Source organism: Coregonus lavaretus (genome assembly GCF_964263955.1).
Source record: "Coregonus lavaretus genome assembly, contig: HAP1_SCAFFOLD_524, whole genome shotgun sequence".
In the NCBI taxonomy this organism is placed as follows: Eukaryota; Metazoa; Chordata; class Actinopteri; order Salmoniformes; family Salmonidae; genus Coregonus; species Coregonus lavaretus.
In genome coordinates this window covers 48,207-64,200 of record NW_028164985.1, presented here as the reverse complement: position 1 = coordinate 64,200, position 15,994 = coordinate 48,207, and the positions used below count along the sequence as shown (strand labels likewise).

General features: G+C 41.2%; 1 protein-coding gene across 1 annotated transcript in view; it reads right to left on the bottom strand.

Annotated features, from left to right (window-relative positions):
- The window catches only part of LOC311116386 (ankyrin-2-like), a gene marked incomplete at both ends in the record, with an annotated part of 131,810 nt that overhangs the window by 79,986 nt on the left and 35,830 nt on the right, over positions 1–15,994 (bottom strand). Inside the window, 4 exon segments of the mRNA XM_084191464.1 lie at positions 1,361–1,546; positions 1,730–1,828; positions 2,073–2,171; positions 9,274–9,372. Coding sequence (XP_084047590.1) covers positions 1,361–1,546; positions 1,730–1,828; positions 2,073–2,171; positions 9,274–9,372 — 483 coding nt within the window.

The following is a 15,994-nucleotide window of genomic DNA, read 5'->3' as shown; positions in this document are numbered from 1 at the left end:
AGCTATACTGTACACAATACTGTTTTCTATGAGCAGGCCTTACTCTCGCTACGCAACACACACAACAGTGACGCATGGCAGCCATTTTGCGCCACAAGGCCAAACTCACTAGAGAGTTGCCAATTTATAGTGTTTTTACATTTCAAAGTAAGACTTTAAGATGGTGGTTATTTCCAAACTAACTCAGGTAAATTCAGAGGACTTTGTTTCATGGCTGCGTTTATAATTGTTTCACTAAATGGTCTTTCAACGAATCAGATCAGCTCTGAAAAATATCTGATGTAAAAAGATCTGACGTGATTGGTCAAAAAAATATCAAAAAATGGGCTGCCTGTGTAAATGCAGCCCACGTGTGTGAGAGTGGGTGTGTGCTGCACTCTTCATCCACCCTCCTCTGGGTCTCCCGTGTGGTTCATGCTGCAAACAGCATGTCATGGCTGCATACATTGTGTAATATGATTTAATAACATTAGCATTAGGCCTGACACAAGGACAATGTTATGTTCAATGACATCACCAATTATTACTGGTGTGCCATGTGTTTACAGCTACGGCTGTTCACTTCCTGGTGAATCACAGCACTGCTAGTTTTCACTAATTCTCTAGTTTTCACTCCTGTTATCGTTCTACGTCGAGGACCACATTGAAAATACGTTGTTATGTTTTATCCTCTGGGGTTCTTTGTACTTTCAATTTGTTTTTAACCAGTGCCAATTGTTTTACCCAAAAGTAAATCACTCAATCAATCAATCAATCAATCAAAATAACTGATTCAGACCTGGGTAATCCAGGTGAGTGGATTTTGGCCAATCAATGACATTAACTGGTCAACCAACTATGAAAATCAGCAGTGCTGCAGTGATGACCTTTTGGACAGTTATTGAATAGCCCTGGTGTAAAATATTATTTCAGTTTAGGCTACTGTCCTTCACTCTAGCCACAGCCAATCCCTTCACACCCCGTTTCCACAGTATTCCCCTAAGGTTGTTTCCACAGTATTCCCCTAAGGTTGCATGCATACGGCCCTTAAATGGTGACATTCAACAATACGACCTGTGGACAATAGCACACTCTATACAGTGCTACACATAAACACCAGGGGGCGGTTCTTCAGTTTTATCTGTGAGCAAGAATGAATGAACTCAAACTCAAACTCAAACTCAAACTCTTATTCAAACCATAGACCACAAAGCACTGACAAACTAAAACTGTAACACACCGTATTCTATTCCCTTCCAGTCCTACTCCACGTCAGGCTTGCACCATTAACAACACATGGTCGTAGCGCCAAAGACACATGCTAACCCAATGACACAGACGCCCGTTTTAACCATTAACCCCTTCCCTCCAGCCTTGGTACCTTGGACTGGACGTCGGCGTTGTGGTCGTTCTGGAGGAGCAGCGCGGCTGACTTGGTGTCATCCTTGCGGGCGGCGATGTGCAGGGCAGGCAGCCGCACCTTGCCCTTGGTGTCGTGCTCCAGCAGGACGGACACCACCTGGTTGTGGCCCTGCTGCAGAGCGATGGCCAGTGGGGTGAAGCCATCCTGGAGGAGGGAGGAGATGGGGAGGGATAAGGTTAGCATAACCACAGACAAACAATGGTGATGGATAGAGTTGTTATGTAATTATTCTAAGCAGAACAAATTGTTCAAAATGGTAGGTGTTGGTAACATCTTGTGCTGTCAAAATGGGGCTTCAACCGTAGGACTGCCAAGAGACACCCTCACCTCTGTAGCGGTGCTCTGGTTACCTCCGTTCTCCAGTAGGTAACGCACCACGTCTATATGGTTCTCCTGAGCAGCCATGTACAGAGGAGTGAAGCCATTCTGGAGACACAACAGCACAACATTAGACCTTAGAGCCTAACGAAGACAACGACAGGTAACATCATTTTGGGAAGACATCATTTTGTAGAGCATCAATCAATACAATATACACACTGCACAGTAAGAGGGTATGTCCTTAGCCCATATGTCCACAGCATTGTATGGCCACAGCAATCCTGATCAGAGCTGGTAGGGATTAGAGACGAAAGCAAGATGGCTGCCGCCTTGCTACTGAATCTCTTACCTGAGACTGAGAGTTAATTTCTGCTCCACGCTTCACCAGTATCTTCACCACGTCTGCCTGTCCGGCCAGAGAGGCAATGTGGAGGGCTGTGTTCCCTTTCTGGTGGACAGAACACACAGACAGTGCTTACAGCAGTATCAGAGAACAAGGAAAACATGGAGCACTGTGGGTTCAGTTGCTAAAGAAGCAAGTTAAAACACATTACAAGAGGTTCACGTTTCACCTCAGACTCATGAATATGACAAGAACTGCTTTGCCCTGTATAGGCCTTACAACATACACTATATATATAAAAGTATGTGGACACCCCTTCAAATTAGGGGATTCGGCTATTTCAGCCACACCCGTTGGTGACAGGTGTATAAAATAGATTACACAGCCATGCAATCTCCATAGACATTGACAGTAGAATGGCCTTACTGAAGAGCTCAGTGACTTTCAACGTGGCACCGTCATAGGATGCCACCTTTCCAACAAGTCAGTTGGTCAAATTTCTGCCCTGCTAAAGCTGCGCCGGTCAACTGTAAGTGCTGTTATTGTGAAGTAGAAAAGTCTAGGGGCAACAACAGCTCAGCTGCGAAGTGCTTGGCCACACAAGCTCACAGAACGGGACCGGCGAGTGCTGAAGCGCGTAGCGTGTAAAGATTGTCTGTTCTAGGTTGCAACACTCCCTTCCGAGTTCCAAACTGCCTCTGGAAGCAACGTCAGCACAATAACTGTTCATCAGGAGCTTCATGAAATGGGTTTCATGGCCGAGCAGCCGCACACAAGCCTAAGATCACCATGTGCAATGCCAAGTGTCGGCTGGAGTGGTGTAAAGCTCGCCGTCAATGGACTCTGGAGCAGTGGAAACGCATTCTCTGGAGTGATGAATCACGCTTCACCATCTGGCAGTCCGACAGACAAATCTGGGTTTGGAGGACGCTACCTGCCCCAATGCATAGTGCCAACTGTCAAGTTTGGTGGAGGAGGAATAATGGTCTGGGGCTGTTTTTCATGGTTCTGGCTAGGTCCCTTAGTTCCAGTGAAGGGAAATCTTAACGCTACAGCATACAATGACATTCTAGATGATTCTGTGCTTCCAACTTTGTGGCAACAGTTTGGGGAAGGCCCTTTCCTGTTTCAGCATGACAATGGCCCGTGCACAAAGCGAGGTCCATACAGAAATTGTTTTTCAAGATCGGTGTGGAAGAACTTGACTGGCCTGCAAAGAGCCCTGACTTCAACCCGATCGAACACCTTTTGGGATGAATTGGAACGCTGACTGCGAGCCAGGCCTAATCGCCCAACATCACTGCCCAACCTCACTAATGCTCTTGTGGCTGAATGGAAGCAAGTCCCCGCAGCAATGTTCCAACATCTAGTGGAAAACCTTCCCTGAAGAGTGGAGGCTGTTATAGCAGCAAAGGGGGGACCAACTCCATATTAATGGCCATAATTTTGGAATGGGATGTTTGACTTTTGGTCATGGAGTGTATATTACTATTAATATTGAATTGTCCATTTTTGAATTTCATGCATACTAAACCCAGAGTGCGAATTACAGGGGGCCCAGGAGGGGTCTCAGACCCCCTGAATGAGACATGAGTCCCCCTCTAAATAATGCTAATTTAGCCATTCTCCTATTTGTTTAAAATGCAAATTGTACTGCTACAGTGGTACATATTAAAATAAAAGCATATTCCAAATTAAATGAACATCCCCACCTCTGTGTCATGGTTTAAATGATTTTTGTTCCATGTGGCTGCACATCCCGGGACAGTCCCATATCTCAGCCATTTTCAGGTGTTCCAACTTTTCATTCTACAAAAAGGTCCTTTTGAAAGCGAGACACATCAATTAATTCAGGCTACAAGAGTGTAGACCCAATGAGTAAGTTTACATGCACACTAATAATTAGATATTAAACTGATTATGGCAGTAGGCCGATTACGCAATAGTCATGTAAACACCTTACTCTGCTCATCTTAATGGGCGTCAAGTCAAAATGGAAGTAAGCATCCGCCGATTAAAACACCTGGTTTTCTGAGCAATCTTTCTAAATATTAGAAAATGTAAACGCCGTAGCCCTTTCCTGCAGTCAATGACCAAAAGCGCCCTTTTTGGCCTCATGGGGTGGAATGTTATTAATATTTTTTATAATTTCACCCATCATTAATACATATATTATTATTTTTACGACGAAAATCCACTGTTTCTATGTCAAACAGCTTGTTAGATTTCAGTCTTCTGTGATGTATATAAAGCGTAATATTGGGATGCAAACTCAAAATGTAATATATTTCAACTCTATATCTGACATGGTACAGGTGTCTTATTTTTTTAAGCCTATAACTATGTGCGTGAGGTGTATACTTTTGTTTCATAGTAGATTTGTTTAAGACTACCAATAATCACTCTGTGTGGCCCTGATTTAGCCCACTGCAGTAATAATATATAATAATATGCCATTTAGCAGACGCTTTTATCCAAAGCGACTTACAGTCATGCGTGCATACATTTTTACTTATGAGTGGTCTGCCATCAGGTAGCCTGATTTCAGATGTGTCCATGTAAACAGGATTATTAGGGAAAAGTTTATTCTTGCAAAGCATGTAAACACTTTAATCAAACTATTATATTAATCTGATTATCTACAACAACAAAAAACATTTTTGTGTGCATGTAACCGCACTCAGAAACAATCACCAGATGTCATTACACTTTTTGGTGTTTTGTAACAGATGCCTCTTTCCATTTATCAAATGACGCGAGTCGAGACTTTGAATGCTGGAATTATTTTGGAGTGGATGAACATGCGCTGGTAGCCTACTTGTGGTTTGTTGACAATAAGATGAAAACATCATGACTGGTTGTGTTCATGCCAAATTAAAAGGTAATACATTTAGTTTACTATATATTTGACACATAATATTTTTTTATCATGGTCCCACGAAAAAAAGAGACCCCCAAATAGCACAGTATAATTGGCACTCTGACCAAACCTCTTATAAGTAACTATACCCTACTCCCTCCCTCATCAGTGTTATGACATTTTCATTACCACACAAATGACTGTCATACCGCCATCTCATTACTCTACAGCCACTCCTATTCATAATTTTATCACCCATCATCATTCATTCAATCCATCACTGACTGGAGGTGTGACAACCCAAACAGACAGGCATATCCACAGACACCCATGGCTCAGTGATGGAGTTGAGGGGGCCTTCCTAATGATGCTGTGACACAGACAGCCAGAGATGATGCCTTCCTAATGATGCTGTGACACAGACAGCCAGAGAGAATGCCTTCCTAATGATGCTGTGACACAGACAGCCAGAGATAATGCCTTCCTAGTGATGCTGTGACACAGACAGCCAGAGATAATGCCTTCCTAATGATGCTGTGACACAGACAGCCAGAGATAATGCCTTCCTAGTGATGCTGTGACACAGGCAGCCAGGGATAATGCCTTCCTAATGATGCTGTGACACAGACAGCCAGAGATGATGCCTTCCTAATGATGCTGTGACACAGACAGCCAGAGATGATGCCTTCCTAATGATGCTGTGACACAGACAGCCAGAGATAATGCCTTCCTAATGATGCTGTGACACAGACAGCCAGTGATAATGGAGAGTTATCCCTCATACCAGCAACAGCCTGGGATTAAACCCTCAATGCTTTTAATTAGGACACAGTGATTAACAAGTCACGTCAAGACACTTGTTTCAGTGACAATCTACCTCAAGTTTGGGGTAGGCCTATTGTGTTGTCAAAATAAACATTTAAAATGAGTAATGTACAGTAAACACAATTAAACATGACCCAGTAATGATATTAAACACAAGACGAGTAAATTCAGGATATAAAATGTTTGGGAGAAACCAGCGCCTGTAATCTGGTTCAGGTTTTTAATCAACCTATCAGGGTGTTTACAAACACTACAGGAACAAGATCATCCACATGTATCGATCACATTTTTACTAATACTGTAGAACTTTGTTCTAAAGCTGTATCCGTACCCATTGGATGTAGTGATCACAATATAGTGGCTATATCCAGGAAAGCCAAAGTTCCAACAGCTGGGCCTAAAATAATATATAAGAGATCATACAAAAGATTTTGCTATGACTCTTATGTGGATGATGTAAAATATATTTGTTGGTCTGATGTGATTAATAAGACGCTGCACTTGATGAATTTATGAAATTGCTTCTTTCAATTATTGATAAACATGCACCTGTTAGGAAACTGACTGTTAGAATTGTTAAGGCTCCATGGATTGATTAGGATTTGAAAAACTGTATGGTTGAAAGAGATGTGGCAAAAGGAGTGGCTAATAAGTCTGGTTGCACATCTGACTGGTTGACTTACTGTAAATTGTGAAAGTATGTGACTAAACTCAACAAAAAGAAGAAGAAACTGTATTATGAAGCCAAGATCAATGATATAAAGGATTATGGAAATGTTTTGGGAGTACTTTAAATGAAATTATGGGCAGAGAGACAAATTAAACTCCATCTTTCATCAAATCAGATGGCTTATTCATCACAAAACCATTTGATGTTGCCAATTATTTAAATGATTACATCATTGGCAAAGTGGGCAAACTTAGGCAGGAAATGCCAACAATGAACAGTGAGCCATCGTATTCCTCCATAAAAAAACAAATAATGAAAGAAAAGCATTTCAAGTTTGAATTTTGTAAAGTTAGTGTGGGAGAGGTGGGAACATTATTGTTCTCGATCAATAATGACACACCTCCTGGCATTGACAACTTAGATGGAATGCTACTGAGGAAGGTAGCTGACTCTATAGCCACTCCTATCTGTCATATCTTTAATCTGAGCCTAGAGGAAAGTCTTTGTCCTCAGGCCTGGAGGGAAGCCAAAGTAATTCCGCTACACAAGAATGGTAAAGTGGCCTTTACTGGTTCTAACAGCAGACCTATAAGCTTGCTACCAGCTCTTAGCAAACTGTTGGAAAAAATGGTGTTTGACCAAATACAATTCTATTTCTCTGTAAACAAATTAACAACAGACTTTCAGCATGCTTATAGGGAAGGGCACTCAACATGTACTGCACTGACACAAATGACTGATGATTGGTTGAAAGAAATTGATAATAAGAAGATTGTGGGAGCTGTACTGTTAGATTTCAGTGCAGCCTTTGATATTATTGACCATAACCTGTTGTTGAAAAAACATTTGTGATATGGCTTTTCAACCTCTGCCATATCATGGATTCAGAGCTATCTATCTAATAGAACACAGAGGGTTTTCATTAATGGAACCTTCTCTAATGTTAAACATGTAAAATGTGTGTGGTGTACTTCAGGGCAGCTCTCTAAGCCCTCTACTTTTTTCTATTTTTACCAATGACCTGCCACTGGCATTAAACAAAGCATGTGTGTCCATGTATGCTGATTATTCAACCATATACGCATCAGCAACCACAGCTAATCAAGTCACTGAAACTCTTAACAAAGAGTTCCAGTATGTTTTGGAATGGTTGGCCACTAACAAACTGGTCCTGAACATCTCTAAAACTAAGAGCATTGTATTTGGTACAAATCATTCCCTAAGTTCTAGACCTCAGCTGAATCTGGTAATGAATGGTGTGGCTGTTGAACAAGTTGAGGAGACTAAATTACTTGGCGTTACCTTAGATTGTAAACCATCATTGTCAAAACATATAGATTCATTGGTTGTAAAGATGGGGAGAGGTCTGTCCGTAATAAAGAGATGTTCTGCTTTTTTGACACAAGTTCTGCAGGATCTAGTTTTGTCTAATCTTGATTATTGTCCAGTCGTGTGATCCAGTGCTGCAAGGAAAGACCTAGTTAAGCTGCAGCTGGCCCAGAACAGAGCAGCACATCTTGCTCTTCATTGTAATCAGAGGGCTGATATCAATACTATTCATGCCAGTCTCTCTTGGCTAAGAGTTGAGGAGAGACCGACTGCATCACATCTTCTTCTTATAAGAAACATGAATGTGTTGAAAATCCCAAATTGTTTACTTAGTCAACTTACACACAGCTCTGACACACACACTTACCACACCAGACATGCCACCAGAGGTCTTTTCACAGTCCCCAAATCCAGAACAAATTCAAGAAAGCGTACTGTATTATATAGAGCCATTATTGCATAGAACTCTGTTCCATCTCATATTGCTCAAATAAACAGCAAACCTGGTTTCAAAAAACAGATAAAGCAACACCTCACGGCACAAAGCCTCTCCCCTATTTGACCTAGATAGTTTGTGTGTATGTATTGATATGTAGGCTACGTGTGCTTTAAAAAAAAATTATGTAGTTCTGTCCTTGAGCTGTATTATGTCATGTTTCATGTTTTGTGTGGACCCCAGGAAGAGTAGCTGCTGCTTTTGCAACAGCTAATGGGGATCCTAATAAAATACAAAAAAATACCTCAAATGGCACCATGCCAGCCATTCAAACACCAACCACGAGGCAAAAACACCAACTGTATAAGTGTTGAATCTACGTTTCAACATTTAACAAGTCACAGGACACCCAAACAAGTTGCTTAGAAGGAATAGACCTTCTCCATTTCCACAGCTTGGCATTAGTACCTCCATCTAAATTTAATCTAGCTGTATCCTCTTTCCTGCCTGCTACACCCCAGTACTCTGAAGCTAGAATGCACAGTCATGTGACAGCATTAGGTTACAGTTAGGTTGCAGTGCATTGGGTGTTGGGCAGTGGGATAAGGCTGACCACCCTGGGTATGGTAGTGAAAAGGTTAAGAGTCAGGTTAATGTAGGGCAAGCGTTTGACTATAGCCATTTCAGGACTTTGACCTGGTTAACCCCGTGTGTTACACTTGATCCAGGTTTTGGGCACCACATTTGGAGATCGATACCATGAACGAGCAGACTTTTCTGAGAAATGCATCCCATTTTTGGGTTGTTTGAAAGATTTTATCCCAGTTGGAAAGTAAAACATCAAGCCAAACCAAACCAAACCAAAACAATGCACAGTTGCCTTTAGGCGTCAAACCAATCAGATTTCACCGCTGAAGAAAAACAAAACCTGATGTCATCTTTGGAGTACTTTCACTTGATTATGATATTTGATTTCAATCCAAAAGTCTAAGTCCATGACAAGTCTTACTCTACTCAGTTGTGGATGAATCAATAGCCTACCTACCTGTGCTAGCGTCACATACGGTAGAGTGTTAAGGGAACCCACCTTGGTGGACGAGTCCACAGCCGAGCCTCTCTCCAGCAGCTCCTGGACCAGCTCCACGTGGCCCTCCTTAGCTGCCAGGTGCAACGCGTTGAGCCCATTCTGAGGAAGAAGAGAAGAGGGGACACAACTTCAAAACAAAATGGAGGATTGACACGAAAGAGAGAAAAAAGAACGAGAGAAGTGACTTGGTGTACCTCTAGGTCCATAACCTAATGGAGCCTCTCTCTCTCTCTCTCTCTCTCTCTCTCTCTCTCTCTCTCTCTCTCTCTCTCTCTCTCTCTCTCTCTCTCTCTCTCTCTCTCTCTCTCTCTCTCTCTCTCTCTCTCTCTCTCTCTCTCTCTCTCTCTCTCTCTCTCTCTCTCTCTCTCTCTCTCTCTCTCTCTCTCCCTCCCTCCTTCTCTTGGCTGTGAAACCGTGTTGGCTACTCACACACTGGACGGGGTGAGTATATCAAAGCCAGTACTGGAGGTTAGAATTTGTGCCGTGTCACGATGGTGGTGGACTAGGGCCAGTCCAGGATTTACTATGTAGGCCTGGTGGTATTAATAAAACCTAGCAGTGTGTGTGTGTGTGTGTGCATTCGTGTGTGTGTGTGTGTGTGTGTGTGTGTGTGTGTGTGTGTGTGTGTGTGTATGTGTGTGTGTGTGTGTGTGTGTTTGCTTGGTGTGTGGTGTGTGATTCTGTTCGTTGAATGCAACTGTCCCCAAAACAGCAGTCAGGCATTGCTATGATCTATGCATGGCTAGTCTACCTATTAAGCTTGGGTGGTAACTGTATATACCGTATACCAGGATATTAGAAAATAGTTTCAATACCATTGAAACTATTTCTTTGAAGTTTTTTTATTTTTATACATTTGAATATTTGTAGCTACTTAAGTCAACTTGTGCAATATGTTAGGAGATAAAAAGATTGCGTTCTTCATTTCAACTGTCACATCATTTTTCATTATGAAGCTTACCAACAGTCCCCAGTCAAGTGGTGTTTGTTTACGAGCACACAACGACTAGAGACCGGAGCCTTGTTGATGTAGTTACAGTATGGAATTCACAACTAAATGTTTGCCAGCTTGATATCTAATAACTATTAAGTTAACTGTCTAAAATGTGCTAAATGCTCTGCTGTTAAGCATTTAATTTGCTAATTTAGTAGCTAGTTAGCTATCTAGCTAAGTGGTTAGCTTCTTCCAAAATACATTTTCGCTTGGTAACAGCAGAGAATCCCCTGCTGGATCAAGAGCCTTGCTGTCTAATATTTGTTTTGTGCGTGTAACAAACTGTGAGTAGAATTTGTTTGTTACTTGCATAACTTTATGAGCTGGGATGTCTGTCCTGCAAATACTTTAGGTCAGAGACTGTATAACATTTTTGCAATGTGCCCGTTAGCATTTAGTTTGCATTCTCTATGAGATTTTACATATACCTGTTAGCATTGCTAACCTTCGGATTACAAAGGCTCAGTGCAGTTTGAGAATAGCGCCCCTTGTTTTCAGTGCCGGTATTACTGAATATCCCGGTAAGGCACAAAGTCAATATGAAGGTATGACAATCTGGATACCACCCACGCCTACTACATATCTTTCCAGACATCCCATAAGACCTGACCATAGATCAGAACATCCGTCCAAGACTAACTCAGATATATCAAGACAGATATACTAACTGGTCCCAGTTCAACTTGGCATAAGACTGGGTGATTTCCCTCTGTATAAGTGCGGTCCTGATCCTACTAAAATATTGTTGTTGGGGCTATAAATAGATCCTAAATGCCTGGGAAGGAGAGAAATGAAGATTACATTTCAATATCACTCTGGGCGGATTACCCTGCGGATTAAGGAACCCAAGCGTTAATTCCCAAAACACCACAATATGAGGGGATGATTGACAGAATAGACATGTCGGACGGAGCCAATGAGAGAGCAGAGAAATGAAGGGGCGGGAGGTAAAGAGAGGTTGGCCAGTGAGAAGGAGATGATGAAAGGAAAGCATGGCTACTATTATTTCCCCCATGAATTGCCCTCTTGCAGTCTAATGATGGGAAAGAAGACTAGACCTAGTAGTCACTCACAATGCTCTCACTACAACACAATCAAATCACATTTTATTGGTTGCATACACATATTTAGCAGATGTTATTGCGGGTTTAGCAAAATGCTTGTGTTCCTAGCTCCAACAGTACAGTATCTAACAATACACAACAATACACACAAATCTAAAAAGTAACGGAATGGAATTAAGAAATATAGAAATATTAGGACGAGCAATGTCGGAGTCCAGAGTATATATATATATATATTTACACTCCGGACTCCGACATTGCTCGTCCTAATATTTATTTGTATTTTATTATTATGATTTTTTTATTATTTGGGGGTAGATCAGCTTAATATTGCAGATAGATTGTAACTTCCATCAATGTAATTGTCTGCATCACTTCCAATCCCCCATGTTATATATACAGTGGGGAGAACAAGTATTTGATACACTGCCGATTTTGCAGGTTTTCCTACTTACAAAGCATGTAGAGGTCTGTAATTTGTATCATAGGTACACTTCAACTGTGAGAGACGGAATCTAAAACAAAAATCCAGAAAATCACATTGTATGATTTTTAAGTAATTCATTTGCATTTTATTGCATGACATAAGTATTTGATACATCAGAAAAGCAGAACGTAATATTTGGTACAGAAATCTTTGTTTGCAATTACAGAGATCATACGTTTCCTGTAGGTCTTGACCAGGTTTGCACACACTGCAGCAGGGATTTTGGCCCACTCCTCCATACAGACCTTCTCCAGATCCTTCAGGTTTCGTGGCTGTCGCTGGGCAATACGGACTTTCAGCTCCCTCCAAAGATTTTCTATTGGGTTCAGGTCTGGAGACTGGCTAGGCCACTCCAGGACCTTGAGATGCTTCTTACGGAGCCACTCCTTAGTTGCCCTGGCTGTGTGTTTTGGGTCGTTGTCATGCTGGAAGACCCAGCCACGACCCATCTTCAATGCTCTTACTGAGGGAAGGAGGTTGTTGGCCAAGATCTCGCGATACATGGCCCCATCCATCCTCCCCTCAATACGGTGCAGTCATCCTGTCCCCTTTGCAGAAAAGCATCCCCAAAGAATGATGTTTCCACCTCCATGCTTCACGGTTGGGATGGTGTTCTTGGGGTTGTACTCATCCTTCTTCTTCCTCCAAACACGGCGAGTGGAGTTTAGACCAAAAAGCTATATTTTTGTCTCATCAGACCACATGACCTTCTCCCATTTCTCCTCTGGATCATCCAGATGGTCATTGGCAAACTTCAGACGGGCCTGGACATGCGCTGGCTTGAGCAGGGGGACCTTGCGTGCGCTGCAGGATTTTAATCCATGACGGCATAGTGTGTTCCTAATGGTTTTCTTTGAGACTGTGGTCCCAGCTCTCTTCAGGTCATTGACCAGGTCCTGCCGTGTAGTTCTGGGCTGATCCCTCACCTTCCTCATTATCATTGATGCCCCACGAGGTGAGATCTTGCATGGAGCCCCAGACCGAGGGTGATTGACCGTCATTTTGAACTTCTTCCATTTTCTAATAATTGTGCCAACAGTTGTTGCCTTCTCACCAAGCTGCTTGCCTATTGTCCTGTAGCCTATCCCAGCCTTGTGCAGGTCTACAATTTTATCCCTGATGTCCTTACACAGCTCTCTGGTCTTGGCCATTGTGGAGAGGTTGGAGTCTGTTTGATTGAGTGTGTGGACAGGTGTCTTTTATACGGGTAACGAGTTCAAACAGGTGCAGTTAATACAGGTAATGAGTGGAGAACAGGAGGGCTTCTTAAAGAAAAACTAACAGGTCTGTGAGAGCCGGAATTCTTACTGGTTGGTAGGTGATCAAATACTTATGTCATGCAATAAAATGCTAATTAATTACTTAAAAATCATACAATGTGATTTTCTGGATTTTTGTTTTAGATTCCGTCTCTCACAGTTGAAGTGTACCTATGATAAAAATTACAGACCTCTACATGCTTTGTAAGTAGGAAAACCTGCAAAATTGGCAGTGTATCAAATACTTGTTCTCCCCACTGTATATATATATATACACACATACATACACATATACATATACACACATACACACACACACATACATACACATATACATATACACACTCTCTCTCTCTCTATAGGCTGTCTCATCGTTGTCGGTGATCAGGCCTACCACTGTTGTGTCGTCGGCAAACTTAATGATGGTGTTGGAGTCGTGCCTGGCCATGCAGTCATGGGTGAACAGAGAGTACAGGAGGGGACTGAGCACGCACCCCTGAGGGGCCCCCGTGTTGAGGATCAGTGTGGCAGATGTGTTGTTACCTACCCTTACCACCTGGGGGCGGCCCGTCAGGAAGTCCAGGATCCAGTTGCAGAGGGAGGTGTTTAGTCCCAGGATCCTTAGCTTAGTGATGAGCTTAGAGGGCACTATGGTGTTGAATGCAGAGCTGTAGTCGATGAATAGCATTCTCACGTAGGCGTTCCTCTTGTCCAGGTGGGAAAGGGCAGTGTGGAGTGCAATAGATATTGCATCATCTGTGGATCTGTTGGGGCGGTGTGCCTGTAGTGTGGTTTTCCACTTTAATTTTGAGGGTGACTCCAAATCCAGACCTCCATGGGTTGATAAATTTGATTTCCATTGATAATTTTGGTGTGATTTTGTTGTCAGCACATTCAACTATGTAAAGAAAAAAGTATTTAATAAGATTATTTCATTCATTCAGATCTAGGATGTGTTATTTTAGTGTTCCCTTTGTTTTTTTGAGCAGTGTATATTCCCCTTTATTACTTTCCAACCCCGCCACCCTTTCCCTACTTGGAGTAAACTAGTGAACAACAATGCTTAGGCCTCTACTTCCAGTTTATACTTACTATCTACATTTTATGGACACAGTCAATTTTACAATAATTACATTTTGTTTGTTCTTTCTCCTGAACTTCTTCTACTCTCAACCTCTCCGATCATTTTCATGATGTCCATCCGGTTTGCTTCTATATGCCATATCTTTCTAACTGTGCTCCTTCACAAAAGCTCCCAACCTACAACCAATACACTTATTATGGACACAGCGTGCCTACATTATTAGTTATCTTGTTATTGTTTGTTGTTAGTTGTTATTAGTCCCATCCTTCAATTCCATTCAACACCTCCCATCTATCTTTTAACACCATCCATATAGGATTTCTATTTGCCATATATATTTCAACTGTACTATGATGTCTTACAAAAGTTCTGAACCTTTCTATTCTCATTGTTTCTACAGATTGAGAATTGAAAATAATTTTTTTTGCTAATAGTATTATTATGTTGTTGATCGATTGACTATGACTTTTCAGATCACGCAGTAGTGCTATCTGCAGGGTTAGCTCCAGGTAAATATTGCAATCCTTTAGCCATTCCTGGACCTGTGTCCAAAAACAAGCTACAAATGGACAGTACCAAAACAAATGATCTAATGATTCTGTCTCTTCGCAGCAAAATCTGCAGAGCTGGGAAGATTGTATCCCCCATATAAATAACATTCTATTGGTAGCAAGAATTCTATATAATAATTTAAATTGAAAGATTCTAAGTTTTGAATCCGGTGTCGTTTTGCGTTTCAGTTCATAAACACTATGCCATGGGATCGGTACGTCAAAAATCTCTTCCCAACTATTTTGCAATCTATATAGGATGGCTGTCAATCCTTTGGTCCTTAAATTAAACTGATATACTTTTTTATTTATCAAAGTTTTCCTTAACCAATTATGTTCTTTAATGCAAGGCCGACAGATAAGTTCCTTACTTTCTCCCCCTTCCACTTTCCTCTTCCATTTTTTGCGGTAAGGCTGCAATTATTTGGTTGTAATTTTGTGTAGAGCAGACATTTCCATATGTTTTTGCTAGCTGCATGTGCGACATAACTCCACCAGTCCTACCGATGATATAATTTACAAAGATTATACCTTTTTAAAACATTTTGTCAAAAAAATGTTTTTTTGTCAATTAGTATATTTGAGTTTAACCACAATATTTTTTGCATTATTTGTTCTGTCGTTTCTGGAGGATTAAATTGAAATTGCAACCAACTTTCTATGGCTTGTTTTAGAAATAGTGATATCTGGGAGATGATTTCCTTTTCAAATAACTGAAAGTGAGTGGTTGTAATCTGAATAAAGGCCATTCTTGAACATTGGGTGAGACAATCTTACTAATTTGCTAGAGAACCAGTTCGGATTTAAGTATAACTTTTGTATGACTGAAGCTTTTAGTGATAGGTCTAATGCTTTAATATTTAATAATTTCTGTCCTCCGAATTCATATTCATTATATAAATAGGCCTGTTTAATTTTGTCTGGCTTGCCGTTCCAAATAAAATGGAATATTTTTTTCTCATATAATTTAAAAAACTGTTCGCTAGGCGTAGGCAAGACCATAAGCAAATAGGTAAACTGGGATAATACTAAAGAGCTAATCAGGGTGCTTTTTCCACAAATTGACAGGCACCCACCTTTCCATGGTAGCAAGATCTTATCTATTTTTGCTAACTTTCTATTATAATTTATTGAAGTGAGATCATTTATTTCCTTTGGGATATGTAGTCCGAGTATATCCACATCACCATCAGACCATTTTATTGGTAAACTACATGGTAATGTAAATTTTTTATTTTTTATTGATCCAATACGTAATATAGTACATTTGTCATAATTTGGT